Raw genomic sequence first — 26,220 nt, forward strand, 5'->3', positions numbered from 1 at the left:
TTGGAGCAAGAATGCTATTTCAAACGCTAGACATACCGATCAGCCAACCAACGACATTTTAGGCGGATGACCGCATCACTATGCTCCCAACACGAGTATGCATTTCCTAGAGCAATATGGCCTGGAATGAGATAAGCCGCAGTGGCATCACGGCGCAGTTTGAAATGGTGATACAAGGGGTGTGATTGAAGGTCTGACAGTTATTCTCCGCGCGGGTGAAACCATTATGGACCGATACGAAGTGATATGATGTGATACGGACGATGTAGCGAAGAGAGACCTCTTTCTATTGTTCGCCCAGTTCTAGATATGACATCGTATGATTATGTGAGGTCAAGGGGGTTGCTTCTTCTCTGGGCGGGTTTGTGATCGTGGCTTCCACATCAACGCATTGCTACCCGAATCCGGTGCATATATGAACCCACGTCGTATATGATATTGAGCAAGGAATTGTAAAGTTGACCAATAATATAAAAGAACACCATATCTCAGGAGTATACTAGTAGCATCGTATTCGGGGCCTTCGTTTCCTTCCGGGGATATATATCACTCGGCTTTGCGTATCACCTCATCTCATCCCATTATCTCATCACATCCGACTTCTCTTCGCTGAACATCCCTTCCCGTCGCGGGGATATTTTATATTCCGCTTCATATCGTACAATGAGAGGTGTCCTTCCCCGAAAGACAAGAATATAAATATCCTCCGTGCTTAGTGACCAAACTACGTCAAGATGAATCTCAGATTACCCAGCACCAAGCTCCTCATGACCCTCAGCATCATCACAACCACCATGTCCAGTACCACTAGCACCAGTCCAATGCTAACCCGCGACGTCTGCATTATCGGCGGCGGCGCAGCAGGAACCTACGCTGCCATCCGTCTTCAACAACTCGGCAAGTCCGTTGTCGTAATCGACCACAAACCGCGTCTGGGCGGACAGACAACCACGTACACCAATTCAGCCATCACCCCGCTTCCTATCGAATACGGGGTGACCTACTACCAGAACATGTCTATTGTGCGGGACTTTTTCGGTCACTTCAACATACCGCTGACCTACTCGGCATTCGATTACAAGATCGACATGTTTGACTTCGTCACGGGAACGGCCATACCTGCTACTGCGGAGGCGGAATCCAACGCTGCTATGGATCGCTATATCGCGCAGTTGAGAGAGTACCCGTATCTGAGGGTCGGGCTTGAATTACCTGATCCTGTGCCGGAGGATTTGGTGATGCCATTCGGAGAGTTCGTGGACAAGTATGATCTGGAAGCTGGGGTTGGGGACTTGGGGGGTTCAATTGATCCGTTGGGAAATTGGCCTGATTTGCCGACGCTTTACGTAATGAAGTACGCGAATCTGGATGTTTTGGAAGGCGATAGGACTGGGTTTGTGAGACCAAAGAGTCGGAACAATAGTGAGTTGTATGGGGATGCGGAGAAGGAGTTAGGGGAGGAGGGATTACTGTTGGGGAGTAAGGTTGTCAGCATGGATCGGGATGGGAGTGCGGACTGGGTCTATGTGACGGTGAGAAAAGGAGAGGAGGAGAGAACGGTCCAAGCTAAAAGCTTGGTGGTGGCTGTGCAGCCGAGCTTGGACAGTCTGAAAGGGTTTGACCTCGGGGTTAAGGAGAAGACTCTGTTTGGACAGTTCAACAACTTGTTCTTCTATACGGCATTGGTGCGAGTCAAGGGGCTGCCAGATCGGACTTGTTACATGAATCGTGGGGCAAACGATCCGTTCTTGATCCCGCAATTGCCTGGGATGCTTGTGCTCAAGCCTACGGAGGCATCGGGGCTAAAGGTGGCGAATTATCTCAGCACGAAGGCGTTGTCGGAGGAGGAGGTGAAACAGGGTATGCTTCACGATATGGAAAGCATCCGCCGGAGAGCAAAAGTCGACTTCCCGGACCCAGAATTCCTCGCCATTGGGGATCATAGCCCGTACCAGCTGACGGTTCCGGCTGAGGCCATCGAGAACGGATTCTACCGTAATCTCGATTCCCTGCAAGGGGAGCGTCGGACGTTTTACACCGCGGCCACATGGGAGTCTCATAGCACACCGCAGATCTGGGAGTTCACCGAGCAGATGTTGCAAAGCCGTCTACTAAAGTCGCTGTGATAACTTAATAGCCGATGTCGAGATAGAAGTTCTGTGAATATGAGCAGATGCTAGCGTATCACTTTCATGTAGGTCGTTGTACTTAGCTTGTAACAAGTCCGCAGATCCTTGCGGGAGGCACCGGCAGCAGAGTAGAACTGGGATACCGTCAGACAAAGCAGATAGGGCATGTAATTTCCGAAACTCCGCGGTTGTGCGTCCATCCGATGGGCCACGGAAATGATTCGACAGGCAGCCGAGACCGAGGCCGTCAGCTGTGGAGAGCCGAGTTTCAATGTCAGCTGTGAAACGTTGTACAGGCGTTGTCATTCCCTCACACAGACGTTGGGTGACCGATAACCCAGATCAGACATGACCAATTGGATATTCTCCGATCAGGAAGTACGAGAGATCAGACCTGCGCACAGACTGTTGTCCCGAGACAGGTGTAACCATATTTCAACTTCATGTAGGACAAGGCCAACGAATGTTGATCAGATAGTTGCAACATATTCCATCATTAACAAGAAATTGCCAAAATAATCACAGAAACAACGGACTTCGCCGGGCCATCCTGATTTAACCCGAGCTGAGCTCAGTATATGGAGCCAATTGCTACTCAACACACCGGAATTTCGCTTCCTGCTTCCACTCACTGGCAATCTCTAGCTGACCAGTCTGGTCATTAACAGCCAAGAAACGATTACTGTAATCTCCACCAGGTACGATGGGGATAAGCCCGTACTATGATAATCGGGAGGCCACGCGTCAGTAACGTAGGATCCAACGGCGACTAATGTTGCGGCATGCCAGCTTACCTCCAGTGCGCCATCGCTGTAACCACGTGTCTCAACCCAGATGTTATACACACAGTTATCATACAGGAAGACTACCTGGAAGCGCTGGATGAGATCATGTGTACTGGATGTAACAAGAAGGGGATTACATACCTTGTCTGGGTTTCCGAACTTCCCAATCAACTTCGAGTGCGAGACATTAGCACCAATTCGCAACGGATAGGAATAAGGAGCAACCAACGCCATCGTCACGACAGAGCCAGAACTCGCCATTAGCCCGGAGCTTATTCCCTGGGCTAGGCTGGTAGTCGTTTGAATGGAGAGACAGGCGATTCTCGTCTTCGATGGCCAGAACACGGCCGGTGAAGGAGGTGAAGAGACCAGAGTGACTCGGCATTTTGCAATGGATTGACAGTGGGCCAAAATCATGAAAGCTACTGCAAGCAATGTGATGGTGATTTTAATGTAAAACTGGAAGGCTGGGGACCGTAGCTTAAAGCGGGAATATTTTTATGACGTGCTCCATCGCATCGCATGATGCAAAAATGTAGGATCGTACCAATTCGAGCGTTTCATGGCATCGGCTCACTGTGGCTGGCCATGGCCCTCGGGGCCTTTGCTGTAGGGGGGGGGGGGGTTGCTCCGCTCTTTCCAAGTAATATGATGAAACATCGTCGGCCAGTAAGCCTGGAGACCTGGTCTTGGAACAAACAAGAAATACGGCGATGATGATGAAGTCATTATTAGGAGAGAGGAGCGTGCTGCGAACACGAACATTGAATCTCACATCATCTCCAGCGGGAATGCCGTTTGAAGTCTCCTGATGTCTCAATGCTAAGCGACCACAGCAAATGCTGTAAACAGCAGGACTTTATATGACACCACACGCCTTGCATGGCTTATTTGAACCTCCTCGGAATTGCATTCCATAAGCCATGATTCCGCGTCTTAATTTTTTTCTGTGCATTCTGCGGGAAACACAAGCACAATGGATCAGGCGAACAATGACAGCAAAAAGACACATTGCTTTTCCCAGGCAACAGTGAATGCCATGTGGGCTGCCAGGCTATCGCCAATGAGCGTGCAGGCGGTTCATCAGGCATCGGCGTTCCAGGAAGAGATGGTTGTTGCAACGATTGCGGACAGCAAACATCAGGTCAATGTGGAAGCACAACACTTCATCTGTCGTGAAAGACTCAATGTGGCTCACTTGAACAATGCCGCTCATGCACTGGCCCGAAGACATGTTGTCCTACGTTCCCTCTTTTGCTGGAATGATCATGCCATAAAACAACATCCGGCCCGGATATTGATGTTAGTTCTTGGACCCGATTACCCAGTAGCGAATATCAAGCTTGTCAGTGAAGAACCGACTCAGGATACGAATACAGAAGATTCCCCTATCGACTTTCATGTACTGGGTTTATCTGACGCTTCAGAAATTCGCCAATGGCATGGAGAGATGCCATGGAGGTTAACAATCAACTCATTGCCTGACCAGAAAGGTTCTCGTCTATCACTGTGCTACCATACCGCAATCCTGGACGAGTCTTCGGCTTGTCAGATGTTGCGCTACCTGTGGGATGAGCTGCAGGCCCCCGGTTCCACCGTCGTGTCCGACTTCATTGCAGCCCACAAGGGCCTGGCTTTCCGACGCAGCCATGATATGCAACGTCGGGTTCGAGAAAGATTTGCGGGAGCACCTCCTCTCCTAGCCGTCCTCGGTAGCACAAAGCCACTTGACAGAGAGGGGTATGGTGTGACGATCGACAAAGTGGCTATGCCTTACGCTCGGGCCGATTGCCTGTTGCGAGCGCGGCAGGCCTTATATATGGCACTCTGCACATTGGACGGGACACAAGAGGCCACATTTTTAGAGTTAACGCCACACAGAGGAGCACTCCCCTCGAACCATAGAGAGGTTTTGGGTCCAATTCTACAGCCTCAGATTCGGTGGACTCAACATGATAGCCACACATCACTCCTAAGAGTTGCCGAAAGTCTTGCTTCGGGATGCGACATTAACCACGCCTTCTCACCTGGCGAGCTGTGCTCCTTCATTTCGAACGCGGCATATCGACCTTCAGTGTCTCTTATTTGTCACATCGAGTCATGTGCCTCCACTGGAGTCGGAACCTGGACTTGGGAAGGCAAAGATTCATGGTCAGATGTCCCTTTGGTAATCGAACTGATTCCATGTGGTGGGGATTCCTACCTCGTTCGCAATTGCTACCACCGTGACCTGTTCACAGACAACACCATTGCGGCATTCCGACAGTTCTTCTGCGCATCCCTAGAATGGCAACAACATGAGCATGATACAAGGAGAGACATTACTCTCGAGTTTGCGGTCCACAGTATCCTGAGTTCATGTCCCGATGCAGCTGTCCACCTGGAGAACCAGAAGAAAATCCAAACCAACAATAAGCCTGTCAGCGAGTCACCAGAGACTATCATGCTCAGCACTACATCTCACATTACCATAGAGAAGTGCACTGGACATGAACATTATTCTCTGAGTAACATGAGGGCCGAAGGTGGTGCATGTGCGCATGACCTGCTGGAGCGGAGTGCTAGAAGATTTCCGGAGAAGATTGCCTTGCAATATGAAATCTCCGACTATTTGACATATAAGGACTTGAACGATCGTTGTGATCAGCTTGCTGAGTCCTTAACTTATTGGATCGATCGTACCCAACAAACGTCTCCTGGTGAAGAAATCATTATCCCACTTTCAATCGACAAAGGTTCTGAGCTAGTTATAGCTATGTTCTCGGTGCTGAAGGCAGGGGCAGCTTTCGTGCATATCGATGCAAGTCTGCCAGCTAGCCGAATAGCGGGGATCATTCGGAAGGCAGGGGCGCCATTTATTCTTTACGATGGAAAGGCTGACACGCCTACGTTGAACGAAGTTGCCAGGAGGGAAGGCAAGGCAATCGTTGCGCTCAACGAATTGGCCAGGATGCAGGACAAGCATACACTCCCGTTCATCCGGAGTGAGCAACTAGGTTCATCGCTTGCGTACATTCAAGTGACATCTGGAACGACTGGAGAGCCTAAGTGTATCATGATCGAGCACCGTAACTTGGTGGCTTTCATGGAAGCCGACGAGCCGGATTTTCTAGGAACCTGGACGACCAACAAGCTGCAGCTCTCAAACCGCACCTTTGACATAGCCATGGCAGACATATTTGGCACATTGGGTCGTGGAGGAAGATTAGTGTTCGGTCCAGACGCAGCCATACTGTCCTCTCTGGCAGAATGGCTGGAGATGGCCAGCGTTACGGATCTGAATACGTCTCCCTTGGTCGCAGATTTGCTGAAGGACCATGTCCCAGCTTACCTGAGCGTCCTGATGGTCGGCGGAGAGCCTTTCCACCCCTCCCTCATAGAGGGCATCCCTAAGGAGTGTCGATTATACAACAACTATGGCCCAAGCGAAACAACCTTCGTAGCGACGACATACACTGTATCAGAGGAGGATAAAGATGAGTCAAATGTCCCGATTGGACGCTCTTTTGGATCCTGTAGTATTCATATACTGGCACCTGAAGGCACTGAAAGGGTCAAAAGCGGAGACATTGGCGAACTCTGCATCAGTGGGGCCCAAGTATCGAGGGGTTACCTGGGACAGCCCGAGCTTACTGGCAAAAGCTTTGTCTCAGATCCTTCTGCGAAAGATGAGAAATGCAAGCTGTATCGCACTGGAGACCTTGGACGAGTTCTACCTGATGGGAAATTGGAGTACACCGGGCGCAAAGATAAGCAAGTGAAAATTCGAGGACAGCGTGTCGAAACACTCGAAATAGAAATGGAGATTAGGAAGCATCCTCGAGTGAAGGCTTGCGCAGTCGCCACAGGCGACTCGAGCCATGGAATGGCGCTCGTTGCATTCATTGAGACACAGCCGAACCACGTAGACTCATTTACCGATGCGACAGCTGAAGAGTGCGACTGGGCGAGTCTGGTAGCTGAGCTCAAGACCGTTCTATCCCAGAGTCTGCCAGATTATATGATACCAGCGCGCATTGTGAAGCTTGATGATGGCTTACCTCGTTTACCTAGCAACAAGCTTGATCAGAAAGCACTGTCATCTCGAGCAACAGAAGTTTTAGCAAGCCAAGCGTCCCAAGCGGGATTGGAATACGTCCATCCACGGGACGAATTGGAAAGGCATGTCTGTGAAGCTTTCAGCAACGTGTTTTCTTGCCAGGTTGGCATTACAAGCAGTTTTCTGGATCTTGGAGGACACTCTATCACAGCGATACGGGTGGCGAGTAAAATAAGGAAACACTTCCGCACTGTTATCACCTTCCGGGATGTTTTAGAATGCTTGACTCCGGAAACGCTGAGTGCGCGCATCCGTGCTTCTGCAGGAAGCAAACCGCAAAGCCTACCGACCTATCGAGCTCCAGATAGCATGACTGTTGAGCAATCCTTCGCACAAGGCCGCTTGTGGTTCTTGGAACAGCTCCATCCAAATTTGAGCTGGTACCACATGCCACTTGCATTCAGGTTGCGAGGGCGATTGCACCTCGACGCCTTAGAGGCCGCTTTGCTAGCGCTTGAACAGCGTCATGAAACGCTGCGAACAACATTTGAAGTGAAAGGCGACATGAATGTACAAGTGGTCCAGCCCTTTTCGCCGAAAGCTATCCGAATCTTGGATCTTACTGGGGACCATGGTCCTGGTGACGAAAGGCTTTACTCAGTCCTTCGCAGTGAACAGACAAAGCCATTCAACCTTACGGATGAACCCGGGTGGAGAGTCGCCGTGGTGCGAGTTAGCTCCCAAGAACATGTTCTTTCACTCGTTATCCACCATATAATTGCAGATGGATGGTCTTTGGGGGTGGTCTTGCGAGAGCTCGCATTGTTCTACTCTGAGGCCCTCCATGGGAAAGATCCCTCGTTGATATTACCGCCCCTACCCATCCAATACCGAGGGTACTCGCTATGGCAACGTCAGGAAGAACAGCTTCGGCAGCAACAGCGTCATTTAGCGTATTGGACACAACAGCTGCGAGGCAGCCACCCGGCCGAATTTCCGTGTGATAAGCCTCGGCCTGATGTGCCATCAGGACAGGCTGCTGTGAGGGGAATCAAGATAGGGGGTGCTTTGTACAGTGATTTGGAAAGGCTCTGCAAGCGACATTCGATAACACCCTTCATCGTTCTACTGGCGGCCTTTCGGGCAGCTCATTACCGAATGACAGGGGCAGCTGATGCGATTATCGGCACTCCAATCACCAATCGCAACCGTGAGGAACATGAAGATATAATTGGGCTATTCGTGAATATGCAGTGTATGAGAATCGAAATTTCGGAAAGCAATTCCTTCGAGGTACTGGTTCAACGAGTAAAGGAGACAGCAGCGGCGGCTTTCGAACACAATGAGGTGCCTTTCGAGATGATCGTCTCCGAGCTACACCCAATACGGGATAGTTCACGCAATCCACTGATTCAAACTATCTTCGCATTTCACCCAGAGCGTGTTAATCAGATCAGTCTCGAAGGCATCGACTCAGAACTGATTAGCCTGACACATGCGACAAGGTTCGACCTCGAATTTCACGTCTGCCAGTGTGGAGATGGCCTGGAGGGTGACCTCATATACTCCACTGAGCTTTTCCATGGTCGAACAATCGAGATATTGCTATCGACCTTTCAAGATATATTGAGAATTGGTCTTGAAGTTTCGCACTCGGTTATTGAGACAATTCCCCTGTCGAGTGGTACCTCCGCGCTTGCAGACATGGGACTGTTGGACATCCGCCGCTCCCCGTACCCTCGAACTTCGAGCATAATCGATGTATTCCGCGAGCAGGTAGCCGCATACCCAGATAGAACAGCAGCCAAGGACAATCAGTACCAATGGAGCTATACCAGGCTTGACCTAGAGTCCGACAAGATAGCAGGTTGGTTACGTGATTTGAAACTGCCAAAAGAGACTGTGATCGCGATTTTCGCAAACAGATCGTGCGAGACCATCGCAGCGTTCCTGGGAGTACTTAAGGCAAATATGGCCTATCTTCCACTAGATATCAAGTGTCCAGCTGCTCGAATAGAGACCATTCTTTCTTTTATTGAAGGCAATAGAGTTGTTCTGGTCGGCTCCGGATGTGAACTTCCAATTACCCATTTGGATGGGGTAGACGTCGTCCCCATGGCACGACTGTCGAGCGGTATTGGTCAGAGCCCTGCATATGTTGATAATATAATGCCTACTCCCAAGAGCCTCGCATATGTTATGTTCACCTCGGGCTCCACCGGACAGCCAAAAGGGGTCATGATTGAGCACAGGGCGGTTGTGTCACGAGTGAAGGGCTGCGATTTGCTCAAGGAAGAGGTTACCGCAAAGCCATTCGCCCACATTTCCAGCATTGCTTTTGATGCAGCAGTTTGGGAGATATACACTCCTCTGCTCAACGGCGGCACTGTGATTTGCATTGACGGTGCGACCATTACGGACTTTGAAGCCTTTTCCAACATTTTTCATGCGGAAGGCATTGAGGTAGCACTTATTACACCCGCCCTGCTGAAACAGCTTCTCACAGAGCCATCGGCTTCGATCTTTGAGCTTCATACACTGGTCGTGGGCGGAGATCGAGCGGATCCCAAAGACATGATCAAAGCACGCAAGCTAGTTCAGTGTAATGTTGTAAACGCTTATGGCCCTACAGAGAATACCATTATCAGCGCCTTTTATCGACTTCCGGAGGGCGGCGGATATCATAACGGTGTACCAATTGGACAAGCAGTGCCTAACTCAGGGGCATATGTTGTGGATCAGCAACTATGTCTAGTGCCACCCGGTGTAATCGGTGAACTTGTTGTTGTCGGCGATGGCCTAGCGCGCGGCTATACCGATACACAAAGAGATGTGAATCGTTTCGTCAACATTGACATTCGCGGTCAGGTTCTAAGAGCGTATCGCACGGGTGACCGAGTTCGTCGCCGTCCAGTAGACGGACAGCTTGAATACATTGGCCGGTTGGATGGCCAGGTCAAGATTCGAGGTTTTCGTGTTGAGACCGAGGAGATCGAGCACGTTCTTCGCAGTTCAGGCCTGGTCGAAAACGCCGCGGTACTCTTCCAGCAGCCTGAAAATCAAGAGGGTCGGCTAGTAGCTTTTGTCACGATGTTGAAGGGGGGCGATAAGCATGTCCCCATGGATGAGGTAGCAAGGGGTAGAAAAGAACAGGAATCTGAACAGGCTTGGAAGCAAATTTTCAGTGAAGTCACATATGACAGCCAGATCGACCCTCGTGAGGCCGGTAGGGACTTCTCTGGATGGAAGTCAATGTACGATGGTGCTGACATCGACAAAGAAGAAATGGGGGAGTGGCTGGACGATACGATCACAACGCTGCTCAATGGTGCACCGCCAGGCAACGTGCTTGAGATTGGTACCGGCTCAGGAATGATTCTTTTCAATATTGCAAACGACCTGCAGACCTATGTTGGCCTTGAACCGGTACAATCGATAGTGGAATTTGTCAAGACCATGATGGGCAAAGTTAATCCGACTCTAGCAAGCAAAGTTCAGCTGCATATCGGAAGTGCCAGTGACTTAGACAAGATATCATCTGACATTTCATCGCCCGACATCGTGGTGGTGAATTCTGTTGCGCAGTATTTCCCTAGTGCGGAATATCTGTCCAAACTCATTTTGGATCTTCTGCGAAAGCATCAGGCCAAGACCCTCTTCTTCGGAGACATACGTTCATACGCTCTATATGCGCAATTCCAGGTCACCAAGGCCCTGCACGGACAGGAAAAGATTACCCCCGAATATATCCGTCAAAGTATGGCAGATACTGTGGAGAATGAAATTGAGCTACTGATTGACCCTGCTTTCTTCACGTCACTAGCAGCTGAATTCCCAGATCTTATCCATCACGTCGAGATACTTCCGAAGAGAATGCGAGCGACAAACGAGCTTAGTTGCTATCGTTATTCGGCCATCATCCATGCTGTGCGACAAGACTATCTCCCCATCATTCATACTATAGATGCAGATCAGTGGATCGACTACAGCGCCCAAGGCCTAAGCAGGAACGGGCTCTTAGATCTATTGAAGGAAGGCTCAGAATCAGCTGTCGTAGCCATCGCCAACATCCCGCACAGCAAGACTGTATTCGAACGACTAGTCGTTGAGGCATTTTCCAGCGGGACAACAATGACAGATATTGGTTGGTTACCATCGATCCGTCAGAATGCAGATGAAGTTGATGGACTCTCGGCAATGGATCTTGTTGATCTGGGTACCTTGGCAGGGTTCCGTGTGGAACTAAGTTGGGCGCGACAATTTTCCCAACACGGAGGACTGGATGCCATCTTTCACTGCATCAAGTCCCAGGATGGACGACAAAGAACCATGTTTCGATTTCGCAGCGATCATGAAGGTCGCTCAACTGGAGATTTCAGCAACCGGCCAATGCAAGGTCAGCCGACCCGCCATATCATAAGAGAACTGCAGCATTTCTTGAAGTTACGCGTGCCTTGGTACATGGTTCCGGCTCTGATAAGCGTTCTTGAGGACATGCCTACTAATCATAGTGGCAAGATAGACAGACAAGCTCTGTCTCAAATTGCAGCCACGATGGCACCTAGGCATGCACCAGCTGACATGACCTTCGTGTGTCCGAGAACTAAGTTCGAAGTGATTGTCTGCGAAGCATTCGGTCACGTTCTCGGATGTGAAATGGGCGTTACAGAGAATTTCTTCGATCTCGGTGGACACTCCCTGATGGCAACAAGAGCAATATCCAAGATCATTGAGCGTACACAGTGTGCCATCACGGTCCGAGACCTATTTGACTGCCCAACGCCAGGAGCTTTGGCAAACAGAATCTCGAAAATCCGTGATGAAAGTAGCGAAGAAGCAGAGAGTGGCAGAATACAAGGCATTGATGAGTTTGCTGATCACGAACCGGTCCTGCACGATGAATGGAATCAAGCTGTGGAGGCGGCCGGCATTTGCACAGCAGACATAGTGCACATAATCCCGTGTTCTCCCTTTCAGGAGGGTGTCCTTACTGCCGACCTCGTCCTCGGAGACTCTCCCGCTTATTTGGCTACCATGAAGCTGAAGTTCGACGGACACCTGAACGTGAGAGCATTGCAATCAGCGTGGCATTTGACAGTAGCACGAGAGGAAATGCTTCGAACAGCCTTCATGCCATCGACGCAAGATATTTCTTTGAACGGAATGTGTAGTGGAGCCTTTCTGCAGGCCGTCCTCCGGTACGACTCCAACGAAGTGAAAAGGGTTTCGACACTACGGCAACAGGAGTACAATCAGCCGCCTGACCTTGGAATGGGCCATATACCGGTTTCATTGGCATTGAAGCAAGGCGACGTGACAGGTTTCATGCAACTTGAATTGACAATGCATCATGCCCTATATGATGATGCCTATCTGTCGTATATTCTGAACGGCCTGTCCCGTGATTATCACCATGCTCAGAGCCATAGCCTAACAAACGATGACAATAGCAGCCACATGCCGTTCATAAAGTTCATTCGCACGTTGCAACAGAAGGATCGATCAGTAGGCTCCTCCTTCTGGAAGAAATACCTAGATGGGGCACCAGCATGTACTTGGCCAATTCCATGTGGTCTCAGAGGTCCTATGGATGGAATTCAATTCCCTCATGAAGTTCGTGCTGAATGGAACGGAGATGCAGAAGCACTGTCAAAAGTTTACAGCACCACGCCGGCCGGTCTTGTTCGAGCAGCTTTAGCTTTGTCCATTGCTGTACATAGTGACTCAGACGACGTCATATTCGGTGAGGTGTCGAGTGGCCGAGCTCATTCGGAGTTCGTCAAAGGCCCCTGCATCGCCACCCATCCAGTACGAATCTCGCTTGCAGTGAACTCGAAGCAGCATTCTAGTGACGGACGACGAGGGGGAATTTCAATAGAAGAACTCCTCACGCGTACCCGTGATGCGTACTTAGACACGATGCCATTTCAGCATCTTGGACTCGAATCTATCCGACGCTTGACTGAGAACCCCGACTTGCTTCCTTTCCAGGTGCTTTTTGTTTTTCAGGCACAAGTCACAAATGCCAAGAATCACAGATTTCCATGGAATCGATTCAGTATTGCCGACGGTGAGCTGAAGCGTACGGACTTTCCCATGGTGCTTGAAGTGTTCTGTCAAGAGCTCACAGGCCATCTTCACATGCGATGTGTGTTTGACCCGGCGGCAATACTTCCAGAAGATGCAGATTGGGTGTTGCAGCATATCATCGACTCAATTGACCTCATGCAAACACGTTCCATGCAACATCAGGAAGATCAATACCCTGAGGCTAAGCTCGTAATCAAGGAGCCAGAGATAACTGTCATCAAACAATTGTTGGGCCACCAAGATGGGAAAACGTCTGAGGGCGGTGGTGCATTTTCTACTGTTATCGAACTCTTTCGCAAGTGCGCAATGGAAATGCCAAACAAGATTGCTTTACAAATTCAAAGGAGTGATTTTGTTACGTTCAGACAACTCGACGACCTAAGCAATCAGATTGCTTTCGGCCTTGAAGAAATTCTCAACTATCAAACAAGTGCAACCACCAAGCAGCGATACGTGCCGATCTTCTTCGAAAAGTCATATCACATGGTTGGCGCCATTTTGGGAATCCTGAAGGCCGGAGCAGCTGTTGTTCCCATGGACATCGAACATCCGATGCAGAGGCTGGAGACAATATGCGTAACAAGCGCAGCCAATGTCTTCCTTTGGGACGGTATAAATGGTGGCGAGAAGCTACAAAGTCTTGTCAAGTCAACGGGAGCAACTGCACTGACAGTAAATGATCTTCTCCAGTATACCAGCCAGACGTACAAGCACAAAACTTTACCCCTGGACTCTCTGGCTTATGTGCTTTTTACCTCAGGAACGACCGGTATTCCAAAAGGAGTGATGATCAATCATCGGAACTTGGCATCATTTTTGTCCTCCAATAGAGGAAGTACTGACTGCTCATGGACTTCAAACAGACTCGCGCTTCTTGCTCCTACCTTTGATGCGGCGATGGGAGATTTGTTCGCCACGCTCTGCAAAGGTGGCCGTCTCTTATTGGGTAAACAACAGGATATTCTCTCCGGATTGAGCCATTGTTTAGAAGATCTGAGTGTCACACATCTGTCACTAACTCCCACATTGGGTACGCTGATACTGAACGACCTTGACAACGAAGGGCTATCTTTTCTGCGCTCTTTGGTCTTTGGGGGTGAGCCTTTCCCACTCAGTACTTTGAGCCGCGTACCCAGGACAATGAATGTCTGGAATGGTTATGGTCCTACCGAGGCGACCATTGAGATAGCAGCCTGCAAGGTACAAGGACCAGATGTTGATGTGTGCGGAGGCCGATCGTTTGTTCCCATCGGAGAGCCCGGCCAGAACAGACACATTCGGGTGTTGTATCCCGAAACTTCGGAGCAAGTCCCACTGGGTTCAGTTGGTGAGTTATGCATTAGTGGACTACAAGTGGCACAAGGCTATCTAGGCCAAGCTGACTTGACCGCGAAACATTTCACACCTGACCCGTTCTCACCGACGGGGCGGGGGAGAATGTATCGTACGGGAGATAGAGCAAGACTCCACGGAGATGGATACCTTGAGTACCTTGGTCGCATGGATGGGCAGATAAAAGTTCGCGGCTTCCGAATTGACACTGAAGAGGTTTGCTCGGTGGCGCAGAAGCATCCACAGATCATTGCATGTGCAGTGACTAAGCTTCAGAGCAGCGGCAGCGGAATTGAGGCCCTGACAGCGCTTGTTGAAGTAGTCCATCCACTCCAGCCCGGAGATGTCATTTGTGAAGCCACAGTCAAAGAGCATCTGGCCCAAAGCCTTCCTTCCTATATGGTTCCAGCCTTCATCTGGGTGCAGACAACACCCTTACCGCGTACAACAAGTGGTAAACTAGACAGGATCGCTATCACCAGGATGGCCGAGGACAGACATAAAGAGAGTCTAAAAGACCGTTCGAGGCACCCTCACACGCCTGTTCGCGCCGCGCCGGGAAGCCTAGAAGACAAAATAGCTTCACTCTGGGCAAAGGTGCTGGGGATCAACGAAGACTCTGTTGACATCACTGCAGCTTTTCACAGGATGGGCGGTGACTCCATTCGCGCAATAGCATTGCTTGCAATACTTCGTCGACAAGAGCTACACCTCGGTTTGATAGACGTTTCACAGACTTCAACAGTGCAGTCGCAAGCAGCCAGAGTTCGTCAGGGGTCAGCCGCCAAAAACAATGCAAGTTACCTACATTTTCACATGCGCCAAGGGAGTATGGCAACCATTGTCCTTGTTCATCCGTTCCTTGCGCAATCCATGGTATTCGAGCCACTGCTGCCATTACTAGACGGCACGATTGATGTCCTCCTAGTTGACGACCCATTCATGGGCGCAGCTCGTTATCCCGATACGCTTTCGCAGTGGGCTAGTCGTTACTTGGCTGATATGAAAGAGCATATTCAGGCTGACCACCCCGTGATATTTGGGGGGTATTCATTTGGTGGAGTCATTGCATTCGAGATGGCCCATAAATGGGACCAATTATACGGTGCCCATTCCGGCTCGGTAGTCCTACTCGACCCTGGCACTTATGAAGTGGATAACAGAGCATGGAAGGGTGAAAGTGAGAAGGACAATTTGATTATGAGCTCGCTGGGCAGATCGGAGATCAGCCTTCAAGACATCCTACCGCTTCGAAAGTGCTTTGATGGCTATGTTAGAGCCTTGGAGCAATCTGAAAGTCCACCAGTCTATGAGGGTAAGTGCCTTCATGTGGCGTTACCCGATCGGCTCCAGGACGGAGTGGTAGATTGGTGGAAGGCACATTGCACCAACATCACTTTGGGCGTTGTCGACTGCGACAACCATTACGCGTTGATGAAGGATGCAGGCTGTGTGGCTGCAATTAGTCGGTTTATTAATGAGCACTGCAAGGCCGTTATAGAAGAGAATCGAGCAGTGAGCAGCGCGAGTTCAGAGTCGCGGATGTATGGGGGATCTTCGAGAACCGACGTGTCGAATGAAGATGGAGATGTGAAGGAGCAAACCAGGTGACTATCTAAATAGGACTAGCGCGTCTCTTTGTATCTACAGCCCGATCCGGAATAGTCGGTCGGGCATAACTGTTCCTGATTTGTCATCTATGAAGATTCCCGCAATCAAAGAAGCCAGCCTCCAAGATTCCCAGATGTAGATGCTTGACGAACTGAAACATCCGACAGAAACCAATATATCCATTTGCGGCCAGACGAGCGGATCAATCATATTTATTCCTCAGCAGCTACAGGACCCACTTCGGTAACCCATTCGCCGGAAGAGGTATCAGTTCACCACCGCTGTTACCTGCACTTTAGTGCATTAACAACTAGACACCATGCCTGTCAGCACTAGTTCATAATAAGCAAGCTCTGTTGTCTCGAATATTTGATCTGGGGCTAAAATCATGGTTCTCGACCAGTCAAATCCAGATTTGCGACTAAGGACTGCTACATATAAAGTTTGACCTACACGCTCCGAAACTTGCTTATCTTCAATCTACCACCACAGGAGACATCATATATACTCGGGGCAGTCACTACCCTCAATTAATAGCTCATTTACGCAATTCGTATCGTAAGGGCCATCCCATCAACACCCAACTGCATAATAATGGGCCAATCTCCCTCGACCCCCCAACCCGGCACCAAACTCAGCGTCATCGGCGCAGGCCTCCCCCGAACCGGCACAGCATCCTTCAGCGCCGCCCTCGCCATCCTCCTCAACGGCCCAGTCTACCACGGCGGCACGCAAACAACGACAGGCCCACCGGAAGAAATTACCACATGGATGAAAGCCATGCGCCTCATCCTCAACGACAACGCCCCTGACCGACAGCAAGCCCTCGCCCTCATAGACCGGCAATTAGACGGCTACGCCGCCATCACAGACGCCCCGGGTACCCAACTCGTCCCAGAACTAATGGAAATCTACCCCGACGCCAAGGTCATCTGCACCGTTCGCGACCCGGTAGCGTGGGTGAAGAGCATGGCACAAGTGGAAGGTCTGGTGCGATCATCGTGGTTTCTGCGCGTTATAATGCTGCCGATTCCTGGAATGAGGCATTTTATGGATTATCTGGCGTTGGTTGCTTTGCAATGGCGAAGGATATATGGGAGGAATGGGGGTCCGGGTGGTGCCTATCATAAGCATATTGAGTGGTTGAAGGAGGTGGTTCCAGAGGAGAGGTTGGTGTTTATTGATGTTAGGGATGGGTGGGAGCCGTTGTGCAGGGCGCTGGGGATGGAGGTGCCGAAGGATATACCATTTCCGAGGATTAACGATTCCGAGGCGATCACTCAGACTGTGAGACAACATGTTCGTCGGGGGTTGATTCGGTGGGTGGGTCTGTTTGCTGTGGTTGGTGGCGTGTCATTTGGGATGTATTTTCTGCGGAGGTGAAGGGAGTGCCATTGGCGTGTATGGTTTGATAACCTTTAAACGGTCCATAACTTACCGATGAAGGAATTATTAATTAGCTATGCTACATTTCTACCATGGCGTAATAACTAACTTCTATTCGAAGACTTGCACCTGTTTAGGTGGCATGCAGAGCATATATATAATCCGCGCCAATTTTTCGTACCGCGAGAGATACCGATCCAATATGGAGAAAGCATGCATCTGGTCGATGTCAGACACATACCCATACTCCTACACTAGACAATCGAGAGGTCTGCGGTATTCGGTTCAGTGTTAGTGATCAACGAATCAATTCATGTGGATACCGATCAGTTGGGGGTTTGCTTCCGGGCAATTGGCATCAATACGCGGTATCATTACACAATGGTATTCTAGCACCAAACCAGGCACCACTGGAACAGAGGCAGCCCTAACCGACCAGAACATCTGCCAATTTCGGACCGCATGAGCTCACCTGTTCACAGATCAGACAGTCACTTAATCTTCATGAATTACTTGCACAAGATCTATATATAAGGAAGGAGGCAACTCACTTTCGACGCATCCATCAACAAAAACAGATTCCCCTCAACGCGGATCACTCGCACATTATCCAGTAAATCTTCCCACCCCAGCGCCCCGTCATCGACCCGATCATCCAGAAACCATTCCACAGCGCTTTGCTCGTCGCTTCCCACCTTCGGTCGAGGCACGGTCTCTTGCTTTTCGACCGCCTCGCGCGCTGAAAAGAGAACCACGTCTCGGATGAGGCCCTCTTGCAACCCCCGCAGCGGGCGCACGCTGTACTGGGGCAGCTGTTCCCGAGATAACATGAAGTGGGCGCTGCTGCCCACGGTTCCCTGGGCACTATTTTTGTGGTTATTGGTCGCGTCAATTGTATCCAGAAACTGCACCAGTTCATCAGGAAATGAGTGCACCCTACTCGGGCTCGCCGAGTCAATCAAGACCAGCCGGTCCACGATTTCACCTGTTTCCACCAGCTGGCGCGCTGCCTCGAAGGCCACCACCCCGCCCAGCGAGTAACCCCCAATGAGATACGGTCCCGCCGGCTGTCGCCATTTTATCTCCTCCATATAAATAGTTAACAACACCTCAAGAGTTAGAGGGTAGCTGGTCGAGATCAACGCGATTCGTCGCCACCAATGACAGGAAGGGGCTACTGAGTGCGTAGGCCCAAGTATCTGGAACGTGCGATAAGTACGGCGCTAGTGCTGTGAAGACTGACCCCGATTCAAAGCCATCAGGCACTAGGAATAAATTGCGCTATCTCGTTGCAGCGACGGACCCCCGATGCAATAGGGTCGAGGGCGCTTTGAGGGGTTGCTGCAGTTCCTGCCATGGCTATGGGAAACCAGGAGTAGTGAAGCCGCACAACACTTACACACCGCGCTTTTCTTGGCTGACATTCTCAAACCAGTCAACATACAGAAAATCGGTTCATACATTACACGCTCCCAGGCATATAGGCTCTGCAGTAGATAGTCCCGGCCATCATCAAAAAGCCACCACCCAAATAGGAGCCCCAAGACCATGCTATACCAGAGCAGTTTCTCCGCCAGTTCAATTAGCGCTACGCATCCATTATCTGGACGCAGGACCCGTCGTATTTACTACAGGCTTTGGTGGAGGCCCCAGGTTGCATGAAAACAGTTAACAGAGATAACCCGATAATAGTGCCCGTGGAGCTCCGGCTCCGGGACTACCTTAGAATTATATTAACAGAAATCCATGCAAGTAACACTCAGAAATATTATCTGTTTTGCACGCGTAAGAAGAGAGAAAGAGAGATTAGTAGAGATGTAGGTAAAGGGAATGCCAGTGGCTCAAAAAAGCGGGATAAGATGCTTGGTCATGGCTCTCATTCCAGCACCGACTTCAAGTATTGCAAATGACTTTCTGTTGTTGGCAGCTTCCATATGGGTCCTGATGGCAGCCAAGATGGAGTCACAGAGGACCTGAGTGGCGGCGCGAGTATTGGATATATTAATATATGAGCGCGTTAACTATTGGAGGGCGTGGAAATTGGGTGGGGATATGAGGTGGTTGTTTTGTCTCAAGATGCAGCATGTGGATGGGGGTTGATACAAGTAGGTGTCTTTCTCATTCCTATACTTGGCCCTCTTTTGAGGGAGGAGCAATTGACATGTGGGCAATCAAATCATAATCGTTCTTGTACTAATTGAAGTATAATGTATTTATGTCCCCCATTCACGCGTCATGCAATGCATGCATTTACCATAGAGTTTTTTGGCGTAACCTCGAGTTTATTCTTCAGTCAACTATTCTCTCTGCGCGGTCAAAAGACTCCGTGTTCCAATATATGGCATTGTCTACAATGCTTCATTAGCCCCTTCAATTTCAGCTAGACCTGAAACTTATATGAGAGCATTGTTCTACTGGCCTCTTCAGTCACTCGGTATACATCAAGTCGTCGTAGCATCGAATGCCACGACAATTTCATTTAAGTGACCCAGTGATGCCCATCTCATCCATCTAGTTATGTATCACATGGGGAACCCGGCCCGGCCCGCTCCACTGCCAGAATATCCGTGTTGACGCCTAAACCAAACTCAATCTTGCAATGCCCCCGTACTGCCCTCACATAGAAGCCTTTGTAGCGCCGTGGCGCCATCGTCTGTGGCGGAGCACCGTCTATGTCTACATGGATGCCCTAGACATATTGACTAAAGCACCTACAGGTCCAAGTGCCATATGTACCTAAACGAGTCCCTGAATGAACTATCGGCGGTCGCACATATGTACCTGGTACAATTTGCAGGTATTTCTGCGCTCTATGAGTGCAACAGCGCCAAGGAAATTATTTCCCAGAATCCGGCCAGCAATCCGTGACTCCTCCGTCCTCACCCACAGCAACCACAACCGAGCCTTCTCCGTGCAACGGGTTTCCATCCCACAAAACCAAATCACCTATATATGCTTGGCTATCATTAATCGCACGATCAAGCCGCAGAATTCGCTCAATATTGGACGATACAAGCGCGACAGCCTCCTTATCACTTAAGCCAGCTTGCTTAGCCGCCCAGCGCGCCTCCCGGGCCAACCCATGGAGTCTGGAATCACCCTGCAGTGCTAGACCTAGCTGCACACCTGCGTCAATCAAAACCTTTGCTGAACTGTCGCTGAGCGGTGGCCCTGGAAGAGCATTTTTCTTCTCCCACTTATCGGGTGCTCCCAGGTTGCCGGTTAGGATGACTGGGATGCCTGCTTCGGCTAGGGGTTTGGCGACCTGACATAGGGTGTAAGTTATAGTGACACTGACTGGGGTGTAGTATAAGAGTGACTTACTAGAGCAGCGCCATGGCCGCCATATATAACAAGATTGACGGAAGGAAACTCTCGTTTGACCAGAATCAATTGAGAGATGTCGTCCTCGTTGTATGTCTCAACCACCAATGGAAGAGAGCCATTTGCAGCCTGTGCATATACGCTGTGCTGCTCTGTGTCGCTCTTACTTCCCTCCTTCAAAATCTGGCGCAGGGCTTGGATTTCTGAAGCAATAGTTGGGGTATCTCCGTCTGGTTTTATTTGTTAGGCCCTTGTCCTAATAGATCGCAGAACACTGAAGTACTCACTCTTGGCCCCCTGTCCGATCGAGAAATGAAGCGCCACATCATCTCTCCAGATTCCTCCGTCTAATATCGTTGCGTTAGGATCAGTTCGCAACCCTACACTGACGCCCTTGATAAGTCCACTGCCATGCGGCGGAGTAATCGCTTTCGTAACTCCTCCAATTCTCGCTCTGTCAAATGCAACCCCATGAAGATGAGCTCCGTATTTGGCAAAGTGGACGCTCTTTGCTTCCTTCAAAAGATCGCCAGTTGTACCGCTTGATCCGTCGCCTGTCGACTCCTCGGATGAAATTGCTTGGATTCCAAGGTCATTGCCAAAGGCAATCAGCCCGGGAGTAATGTAGCCATTGTGTAGGGCTACTTCAGTGACCCCCTCGTCCTTGCCTCTTATGCATGTCTGTTTCGCACCGAGGCACGAAACCTTGTTATCTTCTACCACGAGGACTAAATGTTCGGCCACTTGATCAAGGCTTGGGCGGTCGATAAGTGCTTTCTGAATACCGGTAAACACGAGACGTGGCTTCGAACAGACATTGATCCGCTGGTCGAGATCTGCCACCGGTCGCATCTCGGGTACACGTTGCAGATCATCGAAGCCGGAAGTCGAAGATATCTCTGGAATGTCTCGCTTCTGTAACAACGCACGTCCGTCAATGAAAACCTCGACAGCTGTGGCCCCAACTTGGAGTGGATGACTGTCCCATATGACGATATCGGCGTCGTATCCCGTACGGACGTATCCGATGCGGTGGTCCTGCTGCATTGAGTGGGCAGGTACTGAAGTGACTGATTGTAAAGCCTTATCGGCTGGTAAACCGAATGAGTGAGCGATAGAGGCTTGGTCGCTATTACATTATTAGTAGTCTGTCGGAAGAGATGCTGGGCGTAACTAACAGAAGGTACTTGGCATAGTTCTCTTCCCCGGTGTGATCCTAATAACTATATCAGTATTATTCCGTGTCCATACAGTTCAGTAGGTGGCTCCCATACCGATTTATACGCAACCCGCACTCCGTGGTCATTAAGTATCTTCCCTGCTCGCAGGTTTGCTTCATAGGCCTCGGCCTTGTACAGCGCATTGTCCGCGAATGTGGCAACCGTGACATTCCTGCATACAATATTAATACCACCACACATATAGTGATTACATACTCACGGCTCCAAATGCTTCAACAGTTCCGGCACCTGCCACGCTTCCAATGCATGATGGAAAGCCCGAGGATGGATACCAAACTCATGGAGGACAGCCAGCATGCGCTCCAAATCCTCCGGCGTATAACAATGGACATTCACATTCAGCTCTCCCCTTATCAAGGACACGAACGTACTCAACTCGAATGAATCGGGTCGCCGGCCTTGTTGTTCTAGGAAGCGCGATATATGCCGCGCTCGATCAAACCTGGTGTGCTCGATCTCCAACGCTCCGCGACACCAAGCAGCCTGACGCTGCTCTAGTTCCCGCGCCTCTGCAAGCTTCTCCCTCAAGAGCCAAGCAAGTCCCATTCGGGTGTGCTGGTAATTGCGTTTCGGGTTTTCACCACACGCCATCTTAAGATACCGCTGGCGGTCTTGCTCTGGGATACCGTGCTCCAGGAGTAGTTCCTCGATTACGGGTTCACTGTGTTCGCCTGACAACGGCAGATTCTTAACGGGGTAGGCCTCGCCGCCGACGATGTTTGCTGAGCCGGGTAGGACTAGCGAGGAGGTGATTCCACCCGATGCGATGATCTTGATGGTTGGATCAGACGGCGTGAAGCCGTCGATTGCGCGCACAAAGTGAGTGATTGGTCCGAGCGACTTCTCATTCACATCACTCGTTGCTACCACCTGAGGAAATGGCATTACCAGGTGATGAGAGTGCATATCCACTAGGCCCGGTGTGACATGTTTGCCGTGGACGTCGATAATGTTTGCGTTCGCGGGCAGAGCATCACCTGACCCAGTGGAAACAACTGAGGTGATAACACCAGCCTCGAAGACGATGTCTACGGCGTCTGGGAGCGTCGAATCGCCATCAAAGAGGGTTGCGTTCTGGATAACGACTGGGGTGGCTTGTCCAGAGACTGGGTTCCATCGGGGATTATTTTGTCTTGAGCTGGCCCCATCATCTGGCGCATGCAGTTGACGTTCAGCGTCGTAGCATTGTTGCAGTCCTGTGTAGAATTCATGATGCGTGGTTGCACTGGTTGACAATAGCAGTTCCCTTGGATTGGCTCCGACCAGCAAAATTGCCGCGGCACAGATCCCCGCACAGATTGGCAGTTGCCATTGTCTTATCGTGCGACTTCGCGGTCGTCCAGAGGACGAGCTCCGATACAGCGGGATAAATGTTTCCTCCTTGACAGTCATTGTCGACTTCACCATCGCACAATAAAGGGGGATAATCAAAGGTAAGAATTGACAGCTATCGCGGGGGAAGGTTGTCGTTCGACCCTTGCGTGACTGCAACCCGGTACGACGTCAGCATATCTGTCCAGTGGGTCCGGTCGCATTTCTTATCAGATATGCTATAACTGTCTATCTGTCCCGTCCACTTAGGGCATAGTGCAATTGGTGGGTGACACTGGATCCGAGGGTTCCTTATTCTTCTGTCATGTGTTTACGAAGCCTAATATCTGTCCCTATTTCAGACAGCAACCGGAAGCTAGCGCGTGGGCGACCGAATGCTGCCTTTGTCCCTGTAAGCCGCCACGGATGAAGCTCTTGGCATATCTTCCCGCTTCGGCCCATCACCGTCCTATCGACCACCAACGAGCAATTCCATTACATCTAGTGCTGACAGCGGATCAATGAAGCCTAAGACCCAATATCTTAGCGAGCCAACCTATTAGGTTGCTCAGCCTCACCTGGTCCATGAAATAATTGGGGGCCATTTTCTGAATCGCTACCATTTATTAAGGGCTCCTCCCTTCCACGAAGTAAAATTAAGCATCATCGAATTTACCTCTCCACGATCGCAATATGTCCAACCCAACCCTCGTCTTCTGTGCCGGTGCCTGGTACTCACCAGTAGCATTCGGCCCACTCATCGAGAGGCTGCCTGAATATACCTGTCGCACCGTGGCCTTCCCCTCCATCGAGCAAGCCAATGAAGTCAAAGACCTCCAACCCGACATTACTGCCGTCCGCAGTGTTGTCGAAAAAGAATGCGATGCCGGAAACGACGTTGCAATTGTGTTGCACAGCTGGTCTGGTCTCCCCGTCAGCAGTGCCCTTGATGGACTCAGCAAGACTGAGCGCCAAGAAGCGGGTAAACCAGGCGGCGTGGTGAAGCTCATCTACCTCTCTGCATTTATTCCGGAGGTTGGTGAGAGTTTGATCGGGGCATTTGGAGGGGTGCCACCGGATTGGTATGTTCGGGATGTCAGTATACCTTTTATCCTTATTGATACCTCGATAAAGTGATTCTAATGTGGTGTAGGTGGAGAATGGCACCGTGCTGCCTGATGATCCTTTCAAGCTATTTTTCCACGATGTTCCCGATGGCCAAAAATGGGCCGAGACATTGCGACCCCATGCATGGGCGACCAAGAATAGCCCTGCCACAAGTGCAGCGTACCTGCGAATTCCATCTGCCTATCTGCTGTGTGAGGATGATCGAGCAATCCCATTGTTTGCACAAGAAGGGATGGTCGAAAAGGCACGAGCCAAGGGAGCCACATTCGAGACAGACAAGGTTAAGACGGGACACACGCCGTGGCTGGTGGTGCCGGATCAGGTGGTGGAGTTTGTGAAGAGACATGCATGAGAGTAATATAATTAATTTAGAGAGCAGCCAATTTGATTGATCGAGTCCTTCCATCTGCATCCTGCTTCCCATGAAATGAGGGGTTCAAGCGTTGAAAATCACATCGTGGCGGGTGGTCCCATTGCCGGAGTCCGTCCGCGCCTGTCTTCCTGCATGAAGCTAACGGCTTAGTTGCTTGGTTTAGTTTTCTCATTACTCATTCCCACTTGATATCTTGCTCAACTCTGCTACTACTGGCTCTCTCTACTCTCTGGCGGAATATATAATACCCCTTTCCCTCGATACTCTCAGCCCGATAGGGCATTGCGCCTTTGTGCAATCCCGACCTCCACAAACCCCCCGAACCCTGCATAAGTACCCCATCTCATTCTCATCTTCCTCACTGCTACTGCCACTGCCACCACAATGGCAGCAGAAACACCCCCATCGCCCCTCCATCGCTCCCTCCTCATCCCCGAAATCCTCGAACGCATCCTCATCCACCTAGACATCCACACTCTCCTCTTCTCCCAACGCGTCTGCACCGCCTGGGCCTCTCTAATTCAAGAATCTCCGTCCCTCCAACAAGCCCTCTTCTTCGCCCCAGCCCAATGGCCCAAAGAAGACATCATCTACAACCCCCTCCTGATCAAACATTTCCCCCCGTTCTTCCCAGGTACCATTCACAATGACCTCGTCAAACCGCGAGACTGCTACCCGCCTCACTTCCTCCCAATGCAATACGTTGGCAATGAGAACGCGTGGAGCCACCCGGTCAAAGACGACCTCACCCGAGCAGAAGTCTTCTACTCCGAGCTCCCTCTCCAAAAATATCCCCTGCGCCGTAAGGCGTACCTGCACCCCGAGGCATCCTGGCGTCGCATGCTCACCCAGCAACCGCCCGCACCCCACATCCCAGTCCTCCGCGTCTGGTCCTGGGCCCGGGGCAAAACCTTTGATCGATACCGCATCCCAGGCACATTGAAAGACGTGATGGATCTGGAGAGATATGTCCAACAGAACCCAAAGGACTCCGAACCACCCGAGTCTTCGTCTTCTCCCACTGACGATCCCGAAAAAGGAGGCGTCACAATGGGCCTCCTCTTCGACTACGTGACCTGTGATCTGGATCTAAAGTGGTGGATGATCATGTGGGGAGATCTGCCACCCGTTTCGATGGCGCTGGAACTGGGACCGGAATATGTAGATGCTTATAAGCGCGCAGCGGAGGATGGGAGTATTGTGATTCTCACATTTCAGATCGTGCAGGGGGCTGAGTGGTGGTATGATATCGCTGGGGCGAATGCGAAGAATCTGAGGTTTCGTATTGTCGATGAGTATAGGGCTAGGGGGTGGGTCGGGGAGAGACCGCCTACGTTTTCGAATCGGTTGAGGGCCGTGGAGAACGGGAGATTTCCGCATTTTACCACGCAGGCACCGTTTCTGGCGAGGTATTTGTTGCCGGGGTGGGGGGTTGCTGTGGGCTAGTTGTGAGTAAGTACGTACTAGGTTT

The 26,220-nt window shown here is 50.6% G+C and overlaps 8 protein-coding genes across 8 annotated transcripts; 5 read left to right on the forward strand and 3 right to left on the reverse strand.

Annotated features, from left to right (window-relative positions):
• Positions 1–734: 734 nt before the first annotated feature.
• On the forward strand, positions 735–2,126 carry AKAW2_61082S (uncharacterized protein; the record flags this gene model as incomplete). Its single annotated transcript, XM_041693279.1, has 1 exon — positions 735–2,126. The coding sequence occupies one exon, from the start codon at positions 735–737 to the stop codon at positions 2,124–2,126; it is 1,392 nt and encodes a 463-aa protein (XP_041546580.1).
• A 594-nt stretch (positions 2,127–2,720) lies between these two features.
• On the reverse strand, positions 2,721–3,299 carry AKAW2_61083A (uncharacterized protein; the record flags this gene model as incomplete). The annotated part of the gene is made up of 4 exons (XM_041693280.1): positions 2,721–2,849; positions 2,924–2,998; positions 3,056–3,085; positions 3,144–3,299. The coding sequence occupies 4 exons, from the start codon at positions 3,297–3,299 to the stop codon at positions 2,721–2,723; spliced, it is 390 nt and encodes a 129-aa protein (XP_041546581.1).
• A 591-nt stretch (positions 3,300–3,890) lies between these two features.
• AKAW2_61084S (non-ribosomal peptide synthetase) lies at positions 3,891–15,986 on the forward strand (the record flags this gene model as incomplete). Its single annotated transcript, XM_041693281.1, has 2 exons — positions 3,891–10,179; positions 10,234–15,986. 2 exons carry the CDS (start codon positions 3,891–3,893, stop codon positions 15,984–15,986), a joined length of 12,042 nt encoding a protein of 4,013 aa, XP_041546582.1.
• Positions 15,987–16,580: 594 nt separating this feature from the next.
• AKAW2_61085S (sulfotransferase family protein) lies at positions 16,581–17,369 on the forward strand (the record flags this gene model as incomplete). The annotated part of the gene is made up of 1 exon (XM_041693282.1): positions 16,581–17,369. The coding sequence occupies one exon, from the start codon at positions 16,581–16,583 to the stop codon at positions 17,367–17,369; it is 789 nt and encodes a 262-aa protein (XP_041546583.1).
• Positions 17,370–17,896: 527 nt separating this feature from the next.
• AKAW2_61086A (putative secondary metabolism biosynthetic enzyme) lies at positions 17,897–18,463 on the reverse strand (the record flags this gene model as incomplete). The annotated part of the gene is made up of 1 exon (XM_041693283.1): positions 17,897–18,463. The coding sequence occupies one exon, from the start codon at positions 18,461–18,463 to the stop codon at positions 17,897–17,899; it is 567 nt and encodes a 188-aa protein (XP_041546584.1).
• Positions 18,464–20,208: 1,745 nt separating this feature from the next.
• Positions 20,209–23,344, reverse strand: AKAW2_61087A (uncharacterized protein; the record flags this gene model as incomplete). The annotated part of the gene is made up of 6 exons (XM_041693284.1): positions 20,209–20,637; positions 20,697–20,926; positions 20,984–21,825; positions 21,875–21,912; positions 21,971–22,088; positions 22,137–23,344. 6 exons carry the CDS (start codon positions 23,342–23,344, stop codon positions 20,209–20,211), a joined length of 2,865 nt encoding a protein of 954 aa, XP_041546585.1.
• A 597-nt stretch (positions 23,345–23,941) lies between these two features.
• AKAW2_61088S (alpha/beta hydrolase) lies at positions 23,942–24,728 on the forward strand (the record flags this gene model as incomplete). Its single annotated transcript, XM_041693285.1, has 2 exons — positions 23,942–24,343; positions 24,402–24,728. The coding sequence occupies 2 exons, from the start codon at positions 23,942–23,944 to the stop codon at positions 24,726–24,728; spliced, it is 729 nt and encodes a 242-aa protein (XP_041546586.1).
• A 405-nt stretch (positions 24,729–25,133) lies between these two features.
• On the forward strand, positions 25,134–26,195 carry AKAW2_61089S (uncharacterized protein; the record flags this gene model as incomplete). Its single annotated transcript, XM_041693286.1, has 1 exon — positions 25,134–26,195. One exon carries the CDS (start codon positions 25,134–25,136, stop codon positions 26,193–26,195), a length of 1,062 nt encoding a protein of 353 aa, XP_041546587.1.
• Between the last annotated feature and the right edge of the window lie 25 nt (positions 26,196–26,220).

The sequence above is a fragment of the Aspergillus luchuensis genome, chromosome 6, assembly GCF_016861625.1.
Source record: "Aspergillus luchuensis IFO 4308 DNA, chromosome 6, nearly complete sequence".
NCBI lineage: Eukaryota > Fungi > Ascomycota > Eurotiomycetes > Eurotiales > Aspergillaceae > Aspergillus > Aspergillus luchuensis.